This window comes from Poecilia reticulata, chromosome 19 (genome assembly GCF_904066995.2).
Source record: "Poecilia reticulata chromosome 19, P_reticulata-male-v2, whole genome shotgun sequence".
Lineage (NCBI taxonomy): Eukaryota > Metazoa > Chordata > Actinopteri > Cyprinodontiformes > Poeciliidae > Poecilia > Poecilia reticulata.
The window spans coordinates 9,676,274-9,696,289 of NC_088848.1; the positions used below are offsets into that span (position 1 = coordinate 9,676,274).

At 36.9% G+C, this 20,016-nt stretch overlaps 1 protein-coding gene across 7 annotated transcripts in view; it reads left to right on the forward strand.

Annotated features, from left to right (window-relative positions):
* usp54b (ubiquitin specific peptidase 54b) overlaps window positions 1–20,016 on the forward strand; it is a 73,138-nt gene that overhangs the window by 26,248 nt on the left and 26,874 nt on the right. For all 7 annotated transcript variants that reach the window (XR_536319.3, XR_536320.3, XM_008437053.3 and 4 more), the window contains 5 exons: window positions 1,990–2,124; window positions 3,141–3,254; window positions 4,731–4,813; window positions 8,033–8,138; window positions 16,434–16,580. Coding sequence is in view for 5 of the 7 variants with exons in the window: in XM_008437053.3 (XP_008435275.2) it covers window positions 1,990–2,124; window positions 3,141–3,254; window positions 4,731–4,813; window positions 8,033–8,138; window positions 16,434–16,580 (585 nt within the window). In the remaining 2 variants the exon portion in view is untranslated. The remainder of the gene's footprint in view (window positions 1–1,989; window positions 2,125–3,140; window positions 3,255–4,730; window positions 4,814–8,032; window positions 8,139–16,433; window positions 16,581–20,016) is intronic.

Consider the following 20,016-nt stretch of genomic DNA (forward strand, 5'->3'; position numbering starts at 1 on the left):
TTTTCATAAAGTTTGTCAACAAAAGGAAGCATGAAGTACTCACATGAAGTACTCCAAAAAGACCTTGTAGATGTCGGCTCTGACTCTGGAGTTGATTAAACACAGCAGAAGACACGATGGCTCCCAAAATCATCTAACGGTGCAAACTAAACATTGGATCTCAACTTGGATTCTCTTCCTCCAGACTTTAATTTTGAAATGAAATTTACTTTGAATCCAGGAATGAGAGTAGTGCTGGGCAAGAAGATATTTACGATATTTTACCTAGGAACAAAAAAAATGACAAACAAATCATAAAGGCTGGCTTAAAAATTCAGTTTGATAAGCAAAATACTGTAAATCTTTATTTAATGAATAGAAGATTTGAAAGAAAAACAAACATTTCAATGTAAAGTCACATTTTAAGGAAATGTAGTTCAGTTTTGTTGCTTCAGCTTGATTTTCTTTTACCTCTGGTTGATGAACTAAAATGGACCCACTGTGGACAGAAACGGATGCTGACGAACTGTGACGGTGTGTGAATATTTTTCTCTTGATATAGTGTTTTTAAAAGTCCTCAGGACACAGAGGAGACCTGCTGCTTTTCAGTCCAGCCGTCTCATCAGCAACTGAATCCATCACTGTGGCTGAAAACCAGCAGAGGACCAACCGCTGTTCGGATACGTCAAGCCAAATTAGGTTTATTTCTGTCCCAGGTTTTCTCAAAAAAAAAACAAAAAAAAAACATATTAAATGAATGCATTTTTTTCCCAGCATAAATCTCTTCCTAACTAAAAAGTAGGTCATTTTTATCCGTCGGCAAAATGGAGAAAGTTGATTACGCTTTTATCTCTCCGTGTTTTGGTGCTGCAGCCTCCAACCAGCTGGTCAAAATTCACTCGTTGCTGGTACCTGAGTTCAGAAATGTAATTTCTTTTTTTCTCTTTATTAGCAACACTGCACTATCAGCACCATTATCGCAATTTGAGATATCTTAAATACAGTTAAAATCAAATAGAAATGCATTCAGTTCAATCTAGTTTAGTCCAGCTGATTTCAATTCAGTTGAATCTTAATTACTGCATTTGATTCAATTTAGTTCATTTAAATCAAGTTCAGTTTATTCAGTTCACTTGATTTAAGTGAGTTAGGTTTGGTTAAATAATGCTCTGTTTAATTAGTTGAGTTTAGTCCAGTCAAAATCAGAGATTTTTTTTCTTTTACAATTTTACAGTTTAAACCAATTATACTCAGTCTGATTTGGTTTTCAGACCATTAGCATGAAGTCCTGGTATAATGTAACTCCTCCAACTTTGTTAGTCTTGAAAATATTTTGCAGACACCTTCCAATGTTCAAAATATTTGAATCTGCATATATTTTAGAAATAACAAAAATGCGGTAAGGCTTTAAGGAAGAGAATGCCAGGTGTACTTCATCAGTATTTTTAATATTCTCTAACTAATCAGTGAAGCTTGCAAAAAGAAGCATATATCTTTATGGGCTGGTTTGTAAGATCAGGATTGTTTCCTCCATTAGACCTGAGAGGCTGCAGACTGCCGGGTCTCTCCATGATGTCCTTCACATCGGATGCTGCCCTCAAAACATACTTCAGTGGCCTAGCTTTCTCTGTTAGCCTCCTGGTTTGGTTTCCATTTCACTGCTACAAAGCTCTCTTTGAGCTGCTTTATTTTGTTTGAGAAAAGTGCCATTTATTATTTACATGTTGTGATATTGAGGCCTCGGTAGAGCCATTTGTTTTATCCCTGTCAGAGAGTTTTGTGCAGCACTTTAGCTCTTGATAGGTTCACAAGTTTTCCTGCTTCTTTTTTATGGGTCAATTAGAAGAACTTGACGATCCAGGAAGATGCATTGACAGTTTTTTCGTTGTTTTTGTTCTAGCTCCAAAAATGCAGAGGTGTTTCAGGAGCAGCGTTATAGTGCAAAATAGTTTATATTTGCTGCAGCAGATGAAAAATTAATGTATTCTTTATATTTGTGTGCATTTGCAGAGTATCTTTGCTCAGTTCCAGTTCAGCAGCGAGCGCGTTCTGCCGTCAGACGCACTGCGGAGCGCGCTGGCCAAGACTTTCCAAGACGAGCAGAGGTTTCAGCTGGGCATTATGGACGACGCTGCCGAGTGCTTTGTGAGTCTGCAGCAGCAACGTGGCTTCACATACGCTCACAGTTGCTTTTCGTTAGTTCATTTAAAATATAAATAAGTATATTTTCATAACCAACACACTAATTCAAGGAAAAGAAACATCCTCAATGCCCCTCTGTTTTTTTTTAATTTTATTTTAGCATGTACACTGGAAACCCTTTGTACTCGGGTGCAAATGTAAAATAATGAAGTGCATTTTGATAAAGTCCTGTCTGGTTGACTGTATTGGGATTATAAATGATTTTACACTCAAAAACTTTTTTTTTTGAGGAAAGAGATTCATTTAGTACAATTTCCAATGTGGAAAAAGTGAAGTACTGTGAATATTTTCAGTATGCAGAGTAAGGAAATTTCTATGGAAGTCAATAAAATGTTCGTTGTTGTTTTTTGATTATATTAAGCTGTAAAACTTAGTAAAAAATAATAATTTATAGATAAGTCTTTATACTTTTAGGTCTGCGTGGAGCTGTTCTAACATTATGCAGATCAAAATGTTATTTATTTTTATAGCTGTAACATCTTTAAACTTCCTCTGTGCTCCTGGTTTCTTCCAGGGAATCTCAGTTGTTTTCTCCACTCTTTGCCCTCCGTGTGTGTGTGTGTGTGTGTGTGTGTGTGTGTGTGTGTGTGTGTGTGTGTGTGTGTGTGTGTGTGTGTGTGTGTGTGTGTGCGTGTGTGTGTGTGTTGTGTCTGCGTGCATGTGTGTGTATTTTATGTGTGCTTCTGAGAGGTGCTGTCTGATCGATTGGTAGTAAATGTGTTCAGTCAGGGAATCCGTCGGCTTCTTATGAAATATAGATGTTGCTCCCACGGTCAGATTAACAAGAGCACCAGCAGAGAGGAGCAATCAAAAACACACACACACACACACACGCACGCACGCACGCACGCACGCACGCACGCACGCACGCACGCACGCACACCCACCCCACACACACACACACTACATGTAGCACTCTTAAAACCACACAGCTCATATGTGTAAACTTTGTTTCTCAGGAGAATCTGCTGATGCGTATCCACTTCCACATCAGCGCGGAGAGCAGGGAGGACATCTGCACGGCCAAACACTGCATACCACACCAGAAGTTTGCCATGACTCTGTTTGAACAGGTAAGTGATTAAGAGAGAAGCGATTGGTCATATGAAAACCCAAAGCTAATATTTTGTTCTCTAGACAATCCTACCACCAACCCGACCCATATATTTGTTCAAATATTTAATAACTCATCGTCATTTTCCCCTCGACTGATTTAATATGTATTATCAGATCTCCTGTGTCTCAGAATAGCATCAAATAGTGACTTTACTCAGTTAAAATGAGAAACACTGGACATTTAAACCTCTAGGGAAGGAAAACTGTAATTGAATGTAATTGAATCTTAACAAGAAGTCAAGTTTGGTATCACGATTAAAAAAAATAACTCTTTTTCACTTTAAGTATATTTCCAGTGGGGCTGTCGGCACGAACAGCTTAAGTAATCAAAACTTAGACCGTAAATTATGGTGCGAGTAATAAAGTGCAATAGAACAGAGAAAAACTCTAAAATATACAATAAAGAATCGTGAACAGTTAAGATACCTAAAGCTTGTAGATACTTCCAAAGACTTTCACTGTCTCTGCAGCAAAAGGTGTTTTTTTTGTTTTTTTTTAAACTGACTTCAGGAAAGTCTGGAATTTGATTTTAACCTTAGAATTATGGAAAAACATGTGTATTTCAAGAGATTATTCAATATCTGGTTGTCTAAATCAGATATTGAAATTAGACAATTCAATATCTGTCTAAATTTTTTTACAATACCACAAATATTGTAAAAATTCCTAACAAACATTTCTAAACTGTCATCCCCAAAATCTGCAAGTTTGACAGCAAAAAAACCACAAAAAGAATCATAAAATCCTGTAGGAACAGCTATTGTTTGACATTTTAATAGTTTAATGGGTTTTATCAATGTATTCTGGCAGAACCGGCCCTTTAAGAACGTTCAGATTTTGATATTCCTCAAAATGAAAATGAGTTTGACACCCCTGATCTAAAACATCCATCCACCTAATAAAATACACAGAAGTATGAGCTTTGGACAAAATCTGAAAAAGGTTTATGGTGTATAAATTCTTTAATAAAGACTTTCAGCCAGTTGCCTTGGCTGATTTATGACATCTTTAAAAAATAATTCAAGTACGTTTTTGGTTTTCAACTTTTTTTGCCAAAAATGTCACATTAAAACTAGCATTTTTTTTTTGTTTGGGTTCTTTTAAATGTTTTTGTGGGAAATCATGCATCTGGACCTCCACCGGTCCGACTTTCACGTGCAAATCCAGTCTTCCAATTTCTTTACCATAGCAAAGATTCGGTGCCAAGATGGGAATCTGGACTTTGTTGGCTTGAATCGTTTCTTCATCCGATTAAACAGAAACGGCTCTGCACAGCAAGCTCTGGCCCTTGTTTAGATCCAGAAAATGCTTGGTGGAAAAAAATAAACCCTAAATCATTATGTGATTTAACATTTGATGGCCCCTAACGAGAAAATAATTATCAGAGAAAACGATGTCCTGTAATGAATCCCAGGATGTGTTTCTTCTTACAGTGTGTGTGCAGCAGCTGTGGAGCCTCTTCGGACCCCCTGCCCTTCATTCAGATGGTTCATTACATCTCCACCACGTCCCTCTGGTAAGTCCACATTAACACACACACACACGCACACATGCGGGTGAATACACACAATGCAGTAAACCTGGAAGCAAGCTGAGGCTTAATCACGGCAGTAAAAGAAGGTACAGCGCGTTCTTCACTTCTCTGCATGGGCCCCGGCCGAACGCTGAGCGAAATCACACATGAACATGTATGCGCATACATCATGCACGTGCTCATGCATATGCAGGAGCAGGTGAGCGTGTGCAAACGAATCCCAAATGTGAATGAAGGAACGTCCAGGCAAATCCTCACACAGTCAAGTGCGTGTGTTACGTTAAAAATCTCCCACGCTCCAAGTTAATGAAATAAGAAACTTGGTAGCAATCAATCAGTTGCACCCAGGGAGTAACAAAAATCTATAAGTAAAACAGCGGAGCAGAACCACCAAATGAGAAAATGAAACAAAACATCCATACGTATCCCTTTGGTAAATAATCGAAGTAGAAATGCTGGGTGAAAATACAAGTAAACAGGTAGTTCAAGCACAACGGAGCAGCCTCCCCTGTGTTTGTGCCTGTTAACACCGCCAGGCTATTTTTAACCTCACCGAGGCCTGCTGTTTACGGCCTAGAAAGCAAAAAAGTCAGCATAAGTAAGATAATCCAAGGGTGACAAAAATAGAGAGGAAGATATGTGGCTCAAGCACGGCTCAGACATAAGTAAACAGAAATAAGAACATCTTCTTGGCTGTGGCGTTGCATTTTCCTGCTTCCCCTAAAAGAGAGCAGTCAAAAGGTTTAATTCAGCGGTGGAAGGGATGAGGAAGGAAGGAGAGATTAAGATGGTTTTTACATTCGTATTATTATTATGATACTTACGACGCTCTGAGATGTGGACCAGAGCCTGCAGGGCAGTTTTAAAAAGCCTTAAATTAATTACAATAATACATTAATTGCAGGTCTTAAATTTTTTAGTGGCAGGACTATTTAATCTCAAATATTCTCTGTAGTTCATTTTTCTTGTTTGTCTGACAGAAAAGTCTTCCGTTTGTGTCACACTCAGACGGCTTCATTATGTTCGATGACTCAAACCGGTTGAGGCTACCGCTAACTAGCTGCTAACAATCCCTTGCTAGCTAGCTAGCTTTTTACGTATATCATCTTTGCCACTGTCTTACTTCTGTTGCCAACCCAGACTAAATTCATTCTGCGAGGATAAAAAACAAAACTTAGCACTACTGCTACACAAAATATTACATTTCCATTATCTTCATCCCACCTTACTTGCCATACTTTCATCAGTTTCTCTTTAACGATACTCTTTCCTTCAGATTTACTAATTTAACTGTAAAACTAACAGGATTTTTAATTGCCCTCTTTGCCATTTTATCTGCCCTCTCGTTTCCATCTACTCCAATATGTGCTGGAACCCACACAAATATAACTATTAAACCCATGTTTTGTATTCTGAATAATGTATGAAATATTTCTAATAAAATGTCCATCCTACTATCTGTTTCATTATATTTTAAACTTAATAATGCAGAGCTTGAATCTGAACATATTATTGTTTTTAATGGTTTTATGTCTTCTACCCATTGTAAAGCTAATAATATTGCCAACATTTCTCCTGTGTATACTGATAATCCATCTGTAATTCGTTTTCCTATTTTTATATTGAATTCTGGTACTACAAACGCTATTCCTATTTTCCCAGTTATTTTTGATGCATCAGTATAAATTTGAACATATTGATAATAATTATTTAAATATAATTGCACTGAATAGCTATCTACAATGTGAGATTTATCTTGTTTCTTTTCCATTATTGACATATCTACTCTTGCTTCTGGTAGAATCCAGGGTGGTGTAATTGATATTGGTGTTGTTTGACTAATTTCTAAACTAATCATTTTACTTTTTTTTATTTTACTTTCAATTGTCCATCCAAAACTCTTCATTTCTTTCTTTTCTTTTTCCCAACATGGATTTAAAATTTCCAGAGTTGGATGATCAACGTTATTGCCTTGCAAATTTAACCAATAATTAATTTCTAATTTTGTTCTTCTTAAATCTAATGGCACTTCTCCCATTTCTATTTCTAATGCTGCTGTTGGTGTGGTTTTAAATGCTCCAGTACATAATCTTAGTGCCTGATGTTAGATAATGTCTAATTTAACCAGATGTGTTTTAGCTGCTGAACCGTAAACTAAACAACCAAAGTGTATGTTGGATCTTATCATACCTGTGCAAATCTGTTTTAGTGATTGTCTATCTGCTCCCCAGTCACTGCCAGCCAAACATCTCAAAATATTCAAAATTTTCTTACATTTATCAGCAACTTCTTGAATATGTATATGCCATTTAAATTTTTCATAAAACCATAGCCATCCCTCTTACTCTTCCTACCGTTTCTCATTTATTCTTGTCAGTGGCTCCGTCTAAAGGCCAGCAGTTAAAAAGGTGTTTTATTTGAGTTGGTGAAACCTGAGTCAAACCTGTAGCTTCACATTCACAGAGATAAATTATGTATGTATGAGTTTATAATCAGAGGACTTTAAAACGGATACGAACAGTCAGATTTCTCATGTTTAAGTTCTGTTAGCTCTTCTCAGTTAAAGTATTTTTAAAAATCACTTTGAAACAAAGGGAGATTTTATATGAGGTCAAACTTTAGATGTGGAAACTGAAAATCACTAGTTTTAGTGCTATCTTCCTGTTATCCACGGAAAGTCTTGCTCTCTTACTGCCTAAATGAACTGCTGACATTTTGTAGAAAAGTTGTCTTCCCTTTAAATATCTTCCATCTGTCTGACAAATCTCACTTCCTCATAAGCGCCCGCACAGCAAAGAGTATTGTCATCAGAGTGGTGCGTTCACGGACCAGGAGAAGATCCAAAATTGGAATTCCCGACTTTGGGTCACCAATCGGGGGCTGGTTAAACTGAAAATTGAAAAGATTTTGAGACTCTGGTCTTTATCTAGAATTTATTTATTTACTCTTGGAATGTATTTTTGTTATTTTCTCTGCAAAAACACAAAATCTTACCAAGTATTTTTGGTCTTGTTTCTAATCCAAATATCTCAGCGCACTTGAAATAAGAGAAAACTAACTTGCAAGTAATGTTGCAAATAAACAAAAGCATAAATATAAAATTTCACATATAGGTTCAACAATGTTGGTTTTACACTTTCAGCAGCAAAGTGTGTGATCTTTTCCTTTTTCCTTCTCTCTCCTGTGCGTCAAATGCTGCAGTAACCAGGCGGTGAGGATGCTGGAGTGCAGAGAGAAACCAACACCGGACATGTTTGGAGAGCTGCTCCGCAACGCCAGCAACATGGGAGACCTCCGCAACTGCCCTGTGAGACCATAAACACTTTACACATGCACTAAGATATTATGTGAACTCCAGTCAGAAGGGAAACGGTGAACTTTAGCTTTGAAATGCATGAATTTAGTAAATATTTTTGTTATCACACATAAACATAACATCTGTTTTGGCCTTCCCACTTACGCTTATCATTAAAAAAGTACACATTTTTAAAACAAAATTAATTAACTTTTAATCAATATGCCACCGTACCACAATAATGAGAGGATATTAATTAGCCCAACATCTGTCAGTCATCAGGTACGTGGAGAATCGTGCGTGGAAATGGCCTAAGATTACCTGCGAGGACATTTTATTTACACTGCAGGTGGCTTAGCGATGATAAACACGGCATTTAAAAGTGTGTATCTGGAAATGAAGTGTTTACTTTTGGTAATCAGAGCTGTACTCTGAGCAGGAATGGCTGCACACATCAGATCAGGGCTTTGTGTGACACGAATCAGAAGTTTTTAAAGCCAGAATCATCTCCTTTTAAAGCATGAGAGCTCTCTGAAAGCAAACAGGTTTTATAACCACAGCGGTGAGATCAGTAAAGGTGTGGATCTTGAATGTTAAAGCCAGACAATATTAATAAAGCTGAAGTGGTTCTTAAAATCTAAGTGCTACAACTTGAAGAGTCATTTCTGATCAACAGACTTGATGCAAAACTGTTATTTGTAATTGAGGTATTTTTCATTTCTTATAATAGAATAAAATTATTAGTTTTATTCAACATTAGTTGTTTGCACAACAGATCTTTTTGTGTGTTGCTTTAGCTTTTTTATTTACCTTAGGTGATCAATATGTTCTGAACTGCACACTTGTTAATTTGTCAGGAAATTGTCGCAATGATTTGGTGTTTAGGTTAGCAAATTTCAATATTAACCTTTAAGTGCACAGTCATTACTTATTAAAAGAGAAGAAATGAAAACAGAAACATGTTTCGTAGCTGGTAAAACCATATTTAGCAGTGAAAACATGACATACTAATGGAGTAATCATACAGGAAACAGCTTGTATGCTACATCGGTGTACAGATAGAGGAGATAAACGGTGGTGCTTGGGCGCCCTCTAGTGGTCCGCTAGGTACTGCAGGTAAACGACCGTTGATTTGCCGTGACGTCAGCTCAAAGTGCGACGCTACAGCTAGCTTTTTAAAGAATTGCGTTTAAAACGGAAAAGCGACTTAAAGACGGGTCACTCAAAAGAAAAACTGAAGATACCGGTGGAAAGAAAACAACAGAGAAAAGTGAAGTCATACTTCCTGAGAGTTTTGATGTGTCGTTCACGAGCGATTCGATTCTTTTGAACGGCACTGTGCCGTGAAAGGTAGGGATTTCAGTCTCAGTTAGCGAGAACAGTTCTTTGTTTTTTATGACTTACTTGCTTATGATGCCCTACTCGCACGTCGGCAGCTATTGCTATTTTTATTCAATTAAAATGAGTCGGTTAAATTATTAAAATACAATATATACAAATGATAGAAATGGGTGGATAATTTTTACATTTAATAGAGCAGAAGAGTATTTTTTGTTTCTGTCTATTTTTCTTTTATTATCCTTGTAAATTACAAATAGTCTTAAAGTGTTATTAATGCACACAACACTTAACAGCTTCTTTTTTTATTTCCATGTGTTTGAAAGCTTAGGAAAGCTTAGAATCCACACTTTCAGAATCCGTAAATATCCAAAATCACGCCAGTCACATTAAAAAACAGCACCAAAGACAACAATAAGTGACTTGAGACGCTAATGTTTTCATTTTAGGTTGTGTATATTAATTTGTTGTGCTCTGAGTGTTTGTTAAAAGGGTTAAGTGATCCTCAGCCTGAAAAAGTTTGAGAAACACTGATCTAAATTATCAAAGAAACCCAAATAATCACACCTCCACCACCGTGCTTTCTGGGTGGTTTGACTCGTTTATGTTGATGTTGTTTTTTCCATACTGTCCATTAAGGCCAATGTCTCTTCTTTGGTTTTATCTGAACAATTACGCTGTTCCAGATGTGTTGTGATTCATTTACACTAGATGCAACTTAGTCTTTAACATATTTTTGTTAAATAATTGAATCTGTTGTTTGTTTTTGCACATTTCAAATTTTATTAGAAGGATTATCGATATGTTCTGATAATTTTGCGTAAAATAGGTTGTCATTGGTTTTTCTTATTGTATGATAGCTTGCTTTTATAAGAAAGTAAAACCAGACTAAATATAGGCAACAACATTAGCAGGCGTATGGTGTAAAACATTGCCATGCAAATATGCTTTTGTCCCTTTAAATGCTCACTGTTAATGTTTATTAGATAAAATTAGTGCATGGACGAATTAATCTAATGGGCAAATTAAAAAGATGATGAGTTTTCATAATTAGTTTCATAATTTCTTTGTTTTCTTCTTGTCTCCTGACGGCTGTGTGTTACATAACATGCACTTCATTTGCATTTTTTTTTCATTTTATCCATTAAATTCTATTACTGGAGGTATTCTTCACACTAATCCATAGTTATCAGTTTTCTCACAGTGGGAGATCATGTTTAGGTGTTGAGTTGGAGATCAGTTTAAGGGGAGAAAAATGTGTTTGTTCAATTAGGATAAAACACAATGGACCAATACCAAAAAATGACTATCAGTGGACTTGAAGCAACGTGGTTTTTATTGTCTCTCCGCTCTTCCTGCAGACTCTGAGATCTTGATTTCCAGATGAAACGCAAACTTACTTCATTAGTTTCTTAAGTTATTGTAAAGAAATTTGTCTTTAAAACAACAATTCCAGTTCAAGCTTTATTTGTCTGACAGATGGCCTCGGATTTTTCTAGAACAGAAGAGTTCATGTTCAACTCAATTACTGCAGGGAGACAAGCCCAAATCATTGCACCTCCAACACTGTGCTTTATAGCTGGTATGAGGTGTTTCTGCAGTTATGTTGCTTTTTTATCTCCATTATAATCAGACATCTCTACTTTTCTCTCGTCTCTACATTGTTCTAGAGGTTTTGGTTATTCAGATGCAACTTTTTAAACCGTCATCATGTTTTATGTAGTAACTGAGGCCTGTAGAGTCTGATATGGAGCTTTTGAGGTTTTTGCTGCTTCTCTGAACTTCGCATGTTCTGAACTCGGAGTGCATATGTGTGTGAAGCCTGTTGATGCACAGACTCCAGGTGCAGAACACATCTTGTGAATCTCCCACAAATTATTGAATGGGCTTTGCTTCACAGGCCCATCAAAGCTGTGGTTTTTCCCACCATAGTTTTTTCTTCAATTCAACTTTCCATTGATATTGTTGGATAGAACAGCCAAGCTAACCTCTCATGTGGACAGTCACTCCAATTTCTGCATCAACACAATCATATTTTGCATTACTGTGTTGCAATATTCACCTTTGAGAAGTTAAACTTAACATTTTCAGTAGCTGTAAGGCAAAATCTTCAAAGTTATCAGAAAAAAGCCCTTTTTTCACTTCTTGACTCACTGAAATCTATTATTTTTCAGTTATGTACAAATTTATTAAGCTACATCTTAATTTTATGGGTAAAAGTCTGCATAAGAACACTAATCATAATTTTGTCTGAATAAAGAGATTGATTGATTGATTGATTGATTGATTGATTGATTGATTGATTGATTGATTGATTGATTAATCCTTCAGTGAGTTTATTCAGGAGATGGTTTTTAAACTCCGAATGAGAAAGCAGTGAAGTTATCATCAGAGCAAATAAGTGTCTCAAAAACTGTTCCTAATTGTGTTTGACCTCTGAGCGTTGCACATGCTCAGTCGGCATCGCAAACGTAACGGCAATTTGCAGCCAACAATTATGTGTGAAATGAGAAGCCGTGGCGGTCTGTGCCCTGCATGATAATGGTGTCTGCAAGCTGCCTTTGTGAGAAAAGGTCCATAATCTACCTAAATAGCTGGTGTACTTACACCATGTCTCATCAGCAGGACAAGGGAAGGAGCCGTTCTCCTTCTTATTTCTCCGAGATTCGGAGCCATGGCTGATAGGGAGGAAAACGGGTGTAAGCAAAAATAAGATTTAAAAATTCATCCAAGCTGGATCTGTCACCTGAACCTGTGAAAACCCACACAGGATGTTTTTTTTTTATGTTGGATTCAGACCTACATCAGCAGTCTGCTTGGCTGTCAGCAGACTGATAAAAGTGAGATTGTCTTATTTTATGGAGCTTTTTGGGTTGTCAGGAACCACGGCGTCTCTATTCCCTTTGAAGGATGCAACAATCAGCATTGTGGAAAGCTATGGTATCATTTGACAAACAGCCCTGTTATGTAACCCGCCGTCGTCTGGAAAATTCTGCATATCGAAAGGTCTGCAAAAGCAACACTTTTTTTTGTTGCTGCTTATTTTTTGTGTGCACTGGTTAATATAAAGCACCACACACCTGTTTGTACAGTCGCTGGATGAATAAGTTTCATGGTTTCCCCAAGTGTATTACAAGCCTGGCGGGCCACCAGGCTTTACTTGCCGCCCACCAGGCTTAGTGTTTGTTCATTATAATATTTTATACACCAGTAACAGACAGCAAAGACGAATTAGTCTCTGGTGAAATGGTTGGGAGCAAGATGGGGTCAGTATATGAACGGAGGAAGAGGTGAGAACTCTGTAACCACTTCCTGTCTCTATTTGCTAACAACTTCAGCAAAAAAGTGACATGTCATGCACAAATGGTCAGAAAAGTTTGGACACTTTAATTAGGACGAAATGTATATTTCAAATGTATTTTTATTTATTTTCTACGTTTGCTTCTTTTTGAGACTATAGTTGGTGTTTTAGGTAATGTAAATAATGTCTTCAGATAACACATAATTACCTAGTGATATTTTCAGATCTTCTGTCAATTTTAGGCATTTTTAACTCAAAAACATAAAATGCTGCTGGATGACTATTTTCCAAATTTTCCTCTGGGAAACACTGAATCTTATCTAATCGAGCTTTTTGTATTTGAAGGTGACATTTTTGGTAAATCTGTATTTTTTTCTTCCCAAAAATGTACTCTTTTGGTTTCCATAGTTGAGAGTGATGTCCTACAAGAGTAAGATATCTGACATTGTGTTACAGTCAATGAGATGTAGGATAAAGCCACTTCAGGTTTGGAATTCATTGACATGCGGGTCAAGTAAAACGAATAAAAAAGCTGGTCGGCCCAAGCACCCAGATAAAAAAAAGAGAAGATTTAAAAGACAGAGACTTACCTTCGGGTATTAGCATTATTTTTTTTCACAGAATTGTATTGTACTGTAAAACAGCATAATATAAAGATAAATGATAAAGCATCAGAGCTTCTGCCCCAACACCTTGCAATGTTATGAATGTTACTGTCAACCACTGGTTTTCTTCAAACACAACCAGTTGGAAAAAAATATTGTAGATTTAAACTGTATTAAGGGAGATTACTGTTGAAAGAAAATGAAGTACACGTTTGAATTTAAATTTTTGTCTACAGGATGACGCAGCAGCAGGTCTCTGGGTAGTCGCCGGCGCTGACCTTGTTTTCCTTCCCATAAACATAGAAAACGTGAAAGCTAGTTTTCCACTTGTAGTTCACCCTAGTAACAGGGATCAATTCAACAGTCTGCCTCTGCTGACTGTTGACTGTTAGAAGCTGTAAAGCTTCTATTTATTTGGACGTCGAGTTCAGGTCATCTCTCCAAAGAAGTATTTTAAATTAAAATTTGTACAACGAGTCAAAATATTCCGACAATAAAGTCGTAATATAAGCAAAATGAAGTAGTCATTTCATGAGAACTCCTACACAAAAAAATGACAAAAAATTAAAATGAGAAACGTCCAGCATCTCTTGATGCTATACTTTGGTGTTGGTTATACAGATGAGGAAATACTTCACTTTTTAACACATCAGGATCAATTTATTATCAGCAGCAGGACTTTGAAATGATTATGCAAACGACTGATGAGGTGGTAACGTTAGATCTGGGTAACTATCAAGCCTTTTTTCTCATTAACCCCTCCAGACCGAACATAGCAGTCGATCCAGCCAAATTTGTAATTATTTGCGCTGTCTGAAAAATTTCAACAGTTTCTGAAAGGGCGCTTTCCAGTAGATATTGGGTTATTACGATAATTTCACCCCTGCTGTAGCAGGGAGTCAAATTAATCTAGGGGGTAGACGTTAAATTGTGAAAATGACTTGCAATATATTGAAAACTCCAGTTGTTATAGATAAATGGGCAAATATATTTAATCAGGATATTTAAAGAACTGTTTACAATTAAAATAAGCAAAAATATACAGGTGGACATTTGAAACTTAGGTCTCATAGGGTTAAAACAACTTTTTGTCTGGTAGAATAGTTCTGTTTGTTCTGCTAATATTCTTGTAATTCACTCACGGTCATTCAACTCACAGACAAGATGACTGAAGTAAAAGCCACTTTTTGAAAATACTTTTCAAAAAGAGAAAGAAAGAGAGGATAATCAACTACAATCAGATCTGGTGTGGAAAAGTCAGAGATTTTACTTGTAGGTCACATCGCCCAATCCGACCGATAAAAGAGCGAGGCTGTGTGCCGACCTTGCATCCTGGACAGACAGATAGCCTCTGTCCCGGCGCTGTGCCGCTCGGCGGCCGCCCTCCGGCCTGTGTTCGTGTCTCACTCTGGGAAGTGAAAAGCAGACGCTGGCAAAATACCTTCCTGCCATGTCTGGTGCCAGTGCAGGACGGCTCTCTGCCCACAGAGGGAGCGTTCTGAGCGGGACTGGGCTTAATGTGTGTGTGAGTGCTGCGTTTGGCAGAGGATCTGGACGCCGGGGTGTTCTCAGGCTGTTTCCGAGTCCGCTTTCCCTGCCCCGCGTGCGTGATTGTGTGTGTGTGCGCGCAGGCTTTTATTTCAGGGTGTGTGTGTGTTTGTACCAGCTCTGCGGTGGGTCATGACTCAAAGGAAGGATTCGGAACACACGGTTCTGAACTCAACAGAAGGCCCGAGGGACAAATGCAACTCAGCGCAGCACTTTTTTATTTTTTTTTACCTCTCTGTCGTTCTCTTTTACAATCCGTTCATTATCTCTTTTCTCTTGCCTTCATCTCCGCTCCCCTTTCTCTTACTGTTTGCTTATTTCCTGTGTGCATCTCCATGCGTATATAAAAAATAATTTGGAAGATCTGCTTTGGCGGTAAGAAATCTAAAACAAAATCAGATAACAAATTTAAAAAGTATTAAAAGCTATTATTTAAACACAGAAAATCAAATTCTTTGAAGTAACGCCAGTCATTGTTTTCCTTTAAATTGGTTTCAAAGCACAAATGTATAAATAAAAATAATTTTTTCAGTACTTCAATTAGTTAAGTGTGTATCACATTTCAGCAACAAGGTAGTTGATAGTGCTTTACGTCGTTAAACATCACCAGTTATTAACAAGCAATACACGTTGCATTTTGTCAAATTTACCAAGCAAAAATTAATCAAATATTGTGATGTTCCAATCCAACTCTGTTTAGTCTTGAATTAAAGGAACTGAGCGTTTTGACTGCTTTTCCAAGTCAGTTTCTAGTGGAGCGCAGAAACTGGAAGCTGCGTCTCCATGAAGATATGAGCTTCATTTGTTCTGGTTAAACAAATGAAGCTCATATCTTCTAACCCCCAGCCCAGATCATAATGCTGCCCACACAGGCTTCTACACGAGACACCAGGCATGATGGGTCACTTGATCTGAGCCAGAGTAAATCTGGACTCACCAGATCACATGACCTGTTTAACAAAACATTTAAGTGATCACCGCTCAGGGTTTTTTTCCCTGACCATATTTGTTCCACGGTATCCTTCCACATTTTAATAATGCATTGGACAGTTCTCTCTCCAATTTCAGTTCTTTCTTTAATCGCCTTATATGTTTTTTCTGCTTGATGCGGGTGATTTGACTCTTCTAGACTTCTAGGATGCATTTTTCAACATGGTTGTTTAATAAATTACTCATTGCAGCGGTTGCAGCTAAATGATTATCGCCCGTGCAGTGTGAGATTTGCTTGGTCAAATGCAGGTGGTGACTTTTATTTGGCCAGGCAGTGTACGCAAGTTTTGCTAAAAATCATGTTTTATTGGTCTTACGTAATATTTATACTTTTTAAAAAACTGAAACTTTTGTCTTTGATTAACAGATTCTCCAAATACGTCACTCTGTATCTACAGACTCTATGAGTTTCAACCTTTATTTCTTTTTTGATAGTTACGTTTTTTTTTAATGCTCCTGTATCTACAAAAAGTACAGCTCTTGTTTTTCACCATGACAAACGAATCCTTTCTCTCTTCGTCGCAGAGTAACTGTGGGGAGGTGCTGCGTATCCGCCGGGTTCTGATGAACTCACCAGAAATCGTGTCCATCGGGCTGGTGTGGGACTCGGACCACTCTGACCTAGCAGAGGACGTGATCCACAGCCTGGGAACCTGCCTGCGTCTGGGAGATGTAAGAGGCTCACGCGGCACGTTGCACACGTTTTGCTCTCTATTAACTATTAACATAATGCCCATGTGGCCACATAAGCAAATGCATTTAAGCTGATGGATACATGTGTATAATACTCCAGTAGAAATGCAAGAAAACAGCAAGTGAGGTACGTTAATGTCTGTAGTTGTAGGTTTTTGGCTGTGTTTGTGTTTGACTGCAGTAGAAATGAACCAGCTAAGTTTTAGCTGCTTTACGATCTGCAAACAGCTTTCTGTGTAAAGATTCTGTTTGTTTTTACCAGAATATGCACCATCTCACTCTTAGTGTTTTTTTAATTTATATTCATAAACACTTTGATTGCACCAGATCTTTGCATTGGTGTAATTCATGACCCTTTCTGGAGCTGAATTTTAGCCTCTGAATGAAATAAATAAAACATTTTTGGGGGGTTAAAGTACATGCATCATCATATTTCAGAGTCAGAAACCTGAAAAAGTTAAATTAAATAAATACGTTGACCTTTTCCCAGTTTTGCAAAGCAGCATAGTTTTATAACATACTTCTGCAACAAAAGTACGATGGAGTAGTAAGACAGAAGTCATAACAACAAAAGTTATAAAGCCATGTGTTATGAAAATGAAATTGTACTACAAAAAAGTCATAATATTTTAAAAGAATAAAGCCGTATGATAATAAAGTTTAAAATAAAACAAGATGAACGTCAGTATTATGGGAATAAAGTCGTGCTATTATGACTTTATTCTCATATTATTTTCTCTTAAATGTTTTTTTCTTGTGTTTGTGAGCATAAAGTGTAATGTGTAGGAAAATTATTTTTTATCAATCATTAGCAGTAGCAACAGTAACACAAAATATCTTCTTTTCTTTCATACAACATATGTTGCATTAACTTGGAGTACTTTTTTAGGGTAAGAAAATGTGCAAAACTAGCTGCAGATGTTTTTCTTTTAGTATTTCAGTGGCGAAACAGCTGTTGCTCTTAGAATTATATTTTAGATTAGTGGACAGCAGCTAAACCCTCATGAGAGAAACTGAATGCTGTCACCATTTCTGATGATATTCTGTTCACTTTTGTGGTGAAATATAAGCAGACTGGGCCTTTCATACTTTTAAATCTCAACTTCGTTCACTGGTTGGTTAGCTCTCCAAGCTTCATGTATACATTAAAGTATCCAGGCTGCAGACTTTGTAATAACTGTTTTTTTTTTTCTTGAGTTGTTTTGTGTTGATTCACAAGTTCTGTGCTTCAAATTATAATCCTTTAAGTTGTAGCTGTGTTCATATTTCTCTATTTCTGTCTAATAATTTAATATAACTACCATAAACTATAATACAAAGCAAAGCTGAAAAGGAAAGGCTTTAAAATGATGATAAATGTCCTTTAAAGTTATGATATAGGTTGTGAGAGAACCAAACTGTAGAGATGTAAATATATTTCTGTGCTTCTCTAAAATGGATTTCACTTTATGATAACGTAAGCAAAAACTTTATCTCGGTTGATAAAATTCGTATTCAACTATTTAGATCATCATTAGAATAACATAAATACATATTTTGCAATATAAGCTTCTTTTATGCCAAAGCAAAAGATTGATAAAAAAAAATACTGGATGGCAATGAAATTAATGTGACATATGGCATCAAAAATGAACACTTGGTGGGATTTATTGCAAAACACAAAATACTTTAGAAACAGTTGAGTTTTAAGCCGATAACATAAGGTTTATAAATAATTATAGTTTTTCATTCTGAAGCTGCAAATTAGTTTTTCTGCTTTTAGTAAAAGCAAACAGCTCAAAAATGTGAAATAACAAGACACAGCTTTATTTAGTTAATTTGAAATGAATAGATATGCAGCATAAAGTTTTCATTTCTTCTCCTATTATATTGTTTTTCTGTCTGAGGCCAATTGATTTGTTTAGATTTTATAAGCTAAACTAAGCTAATAGGCCACTGAATGATCAAAAACTACAAGTATTAACACACATGCAAAACAAACACCATGCTATAACTGGTGTTCAAGATTCTCACTGTATGACAACCTTTAGTAAAAAATACCACTCTTTCACAATACCATGGTATTTGCACACAAATGTAAAAGAAAAACATGCAATATTATTTAATTGCTTTAATTTTAAATACAAAACAGCAATTATTCCCACTGATGCTGAGATAATCAGTAACAAACAGCCAAATTATTGCATAGACTGGGCAAAGGTGCTGAACTCTTCTCTCAGGCAGCTGACTGGCAGTGTGGGGCAATAGGAGGGGGAGCGCTTTTTACACTGCGTGACTGTTTTTTTTCCCCATATTATAAGTTGTAATATGGGAAAAATGTCTTGTTCCACTGGCAGTTTATTTCACTTAAAGCTATTACTTCTTCATCAGTAGGGAATTACTGATTTAAAACAAACTCCTATGTTGTGCTGAAAAGTTACTTGTAAGTTTGTCTTATTTCAAGTGTGTTAAGATATTCGCCCTAGAAACAAGACTAAAAATACTTGGTAAGATTTTGTGTCTTTCCAGTGCATAAAGCACATACATTGATAAATAAATACACAGATTTTAAGTCCTGAATGTGCAGGGTCAGTCTCTTTAAACCAACTGGAAAACCGGCGAATGAAGAGCAAATGAAAAAACATACAGAAAAACGGCAGATTTGCAAACATCCTTTTTCTCCTGTGGGTTTTTACTCCGCTCTCAAACACCCACTCACCTCGCATGTTTGACCTCTGATACTCTGTGTCATACCTGAGTAATGTTGATGCATTTTAATGTGGCTGCAGCGTCTCCAGCAGCATTCTGAAATGATATGTATGAATAATGGATTAGTCAACATGAATATGTGTTTTAGTGAGTCAAGTTTTTTCCTCCTCCTTCATATTCTGTCTCTTCTCCCTTCCCTCATTTTCATCCTGCGGTTGCGGGATGAAACCTAGCAGTTGGGTACAAATCTGAGGAATCATCTATTGAATTTCTCTCTTGTGTTTAGCAGTTAAAAGGGAATCCATCTGCCTCTCGTTTCCCATCCCCTCCCGCCACAGCTCCTACTTTCAGTCTGCCTGTCTTCTGCACCTGTTTCCCAAAACCACTTCTATGCTCTTTTATTCTTGAGATTGGATCATTTTGCTGCTGAAACAAATAGTCTGCCATATTAAATAGATTTTTGATTATCCATTATCACTATGAGTCATTTAGTAAAAACAGGAGAAAGCATTCTGGGTGCAGCTGGTAAAGTCTTAGCTCCACTCCGTGTTCTTGCAAAGTGACTTCTTCAGGGTTTGCCAGGAAAAAGATTGATTTGCACTGCGAAAATTATTTTTTGACCTTTCAAGCACTAATGAGTTGCAGAACTGAAGCTTGCAGCCTGTGTATTCAGGCTATATAAAAGTACTATTAAAGCTACTAACCAGACTTCTGTGAAGTCAACGGA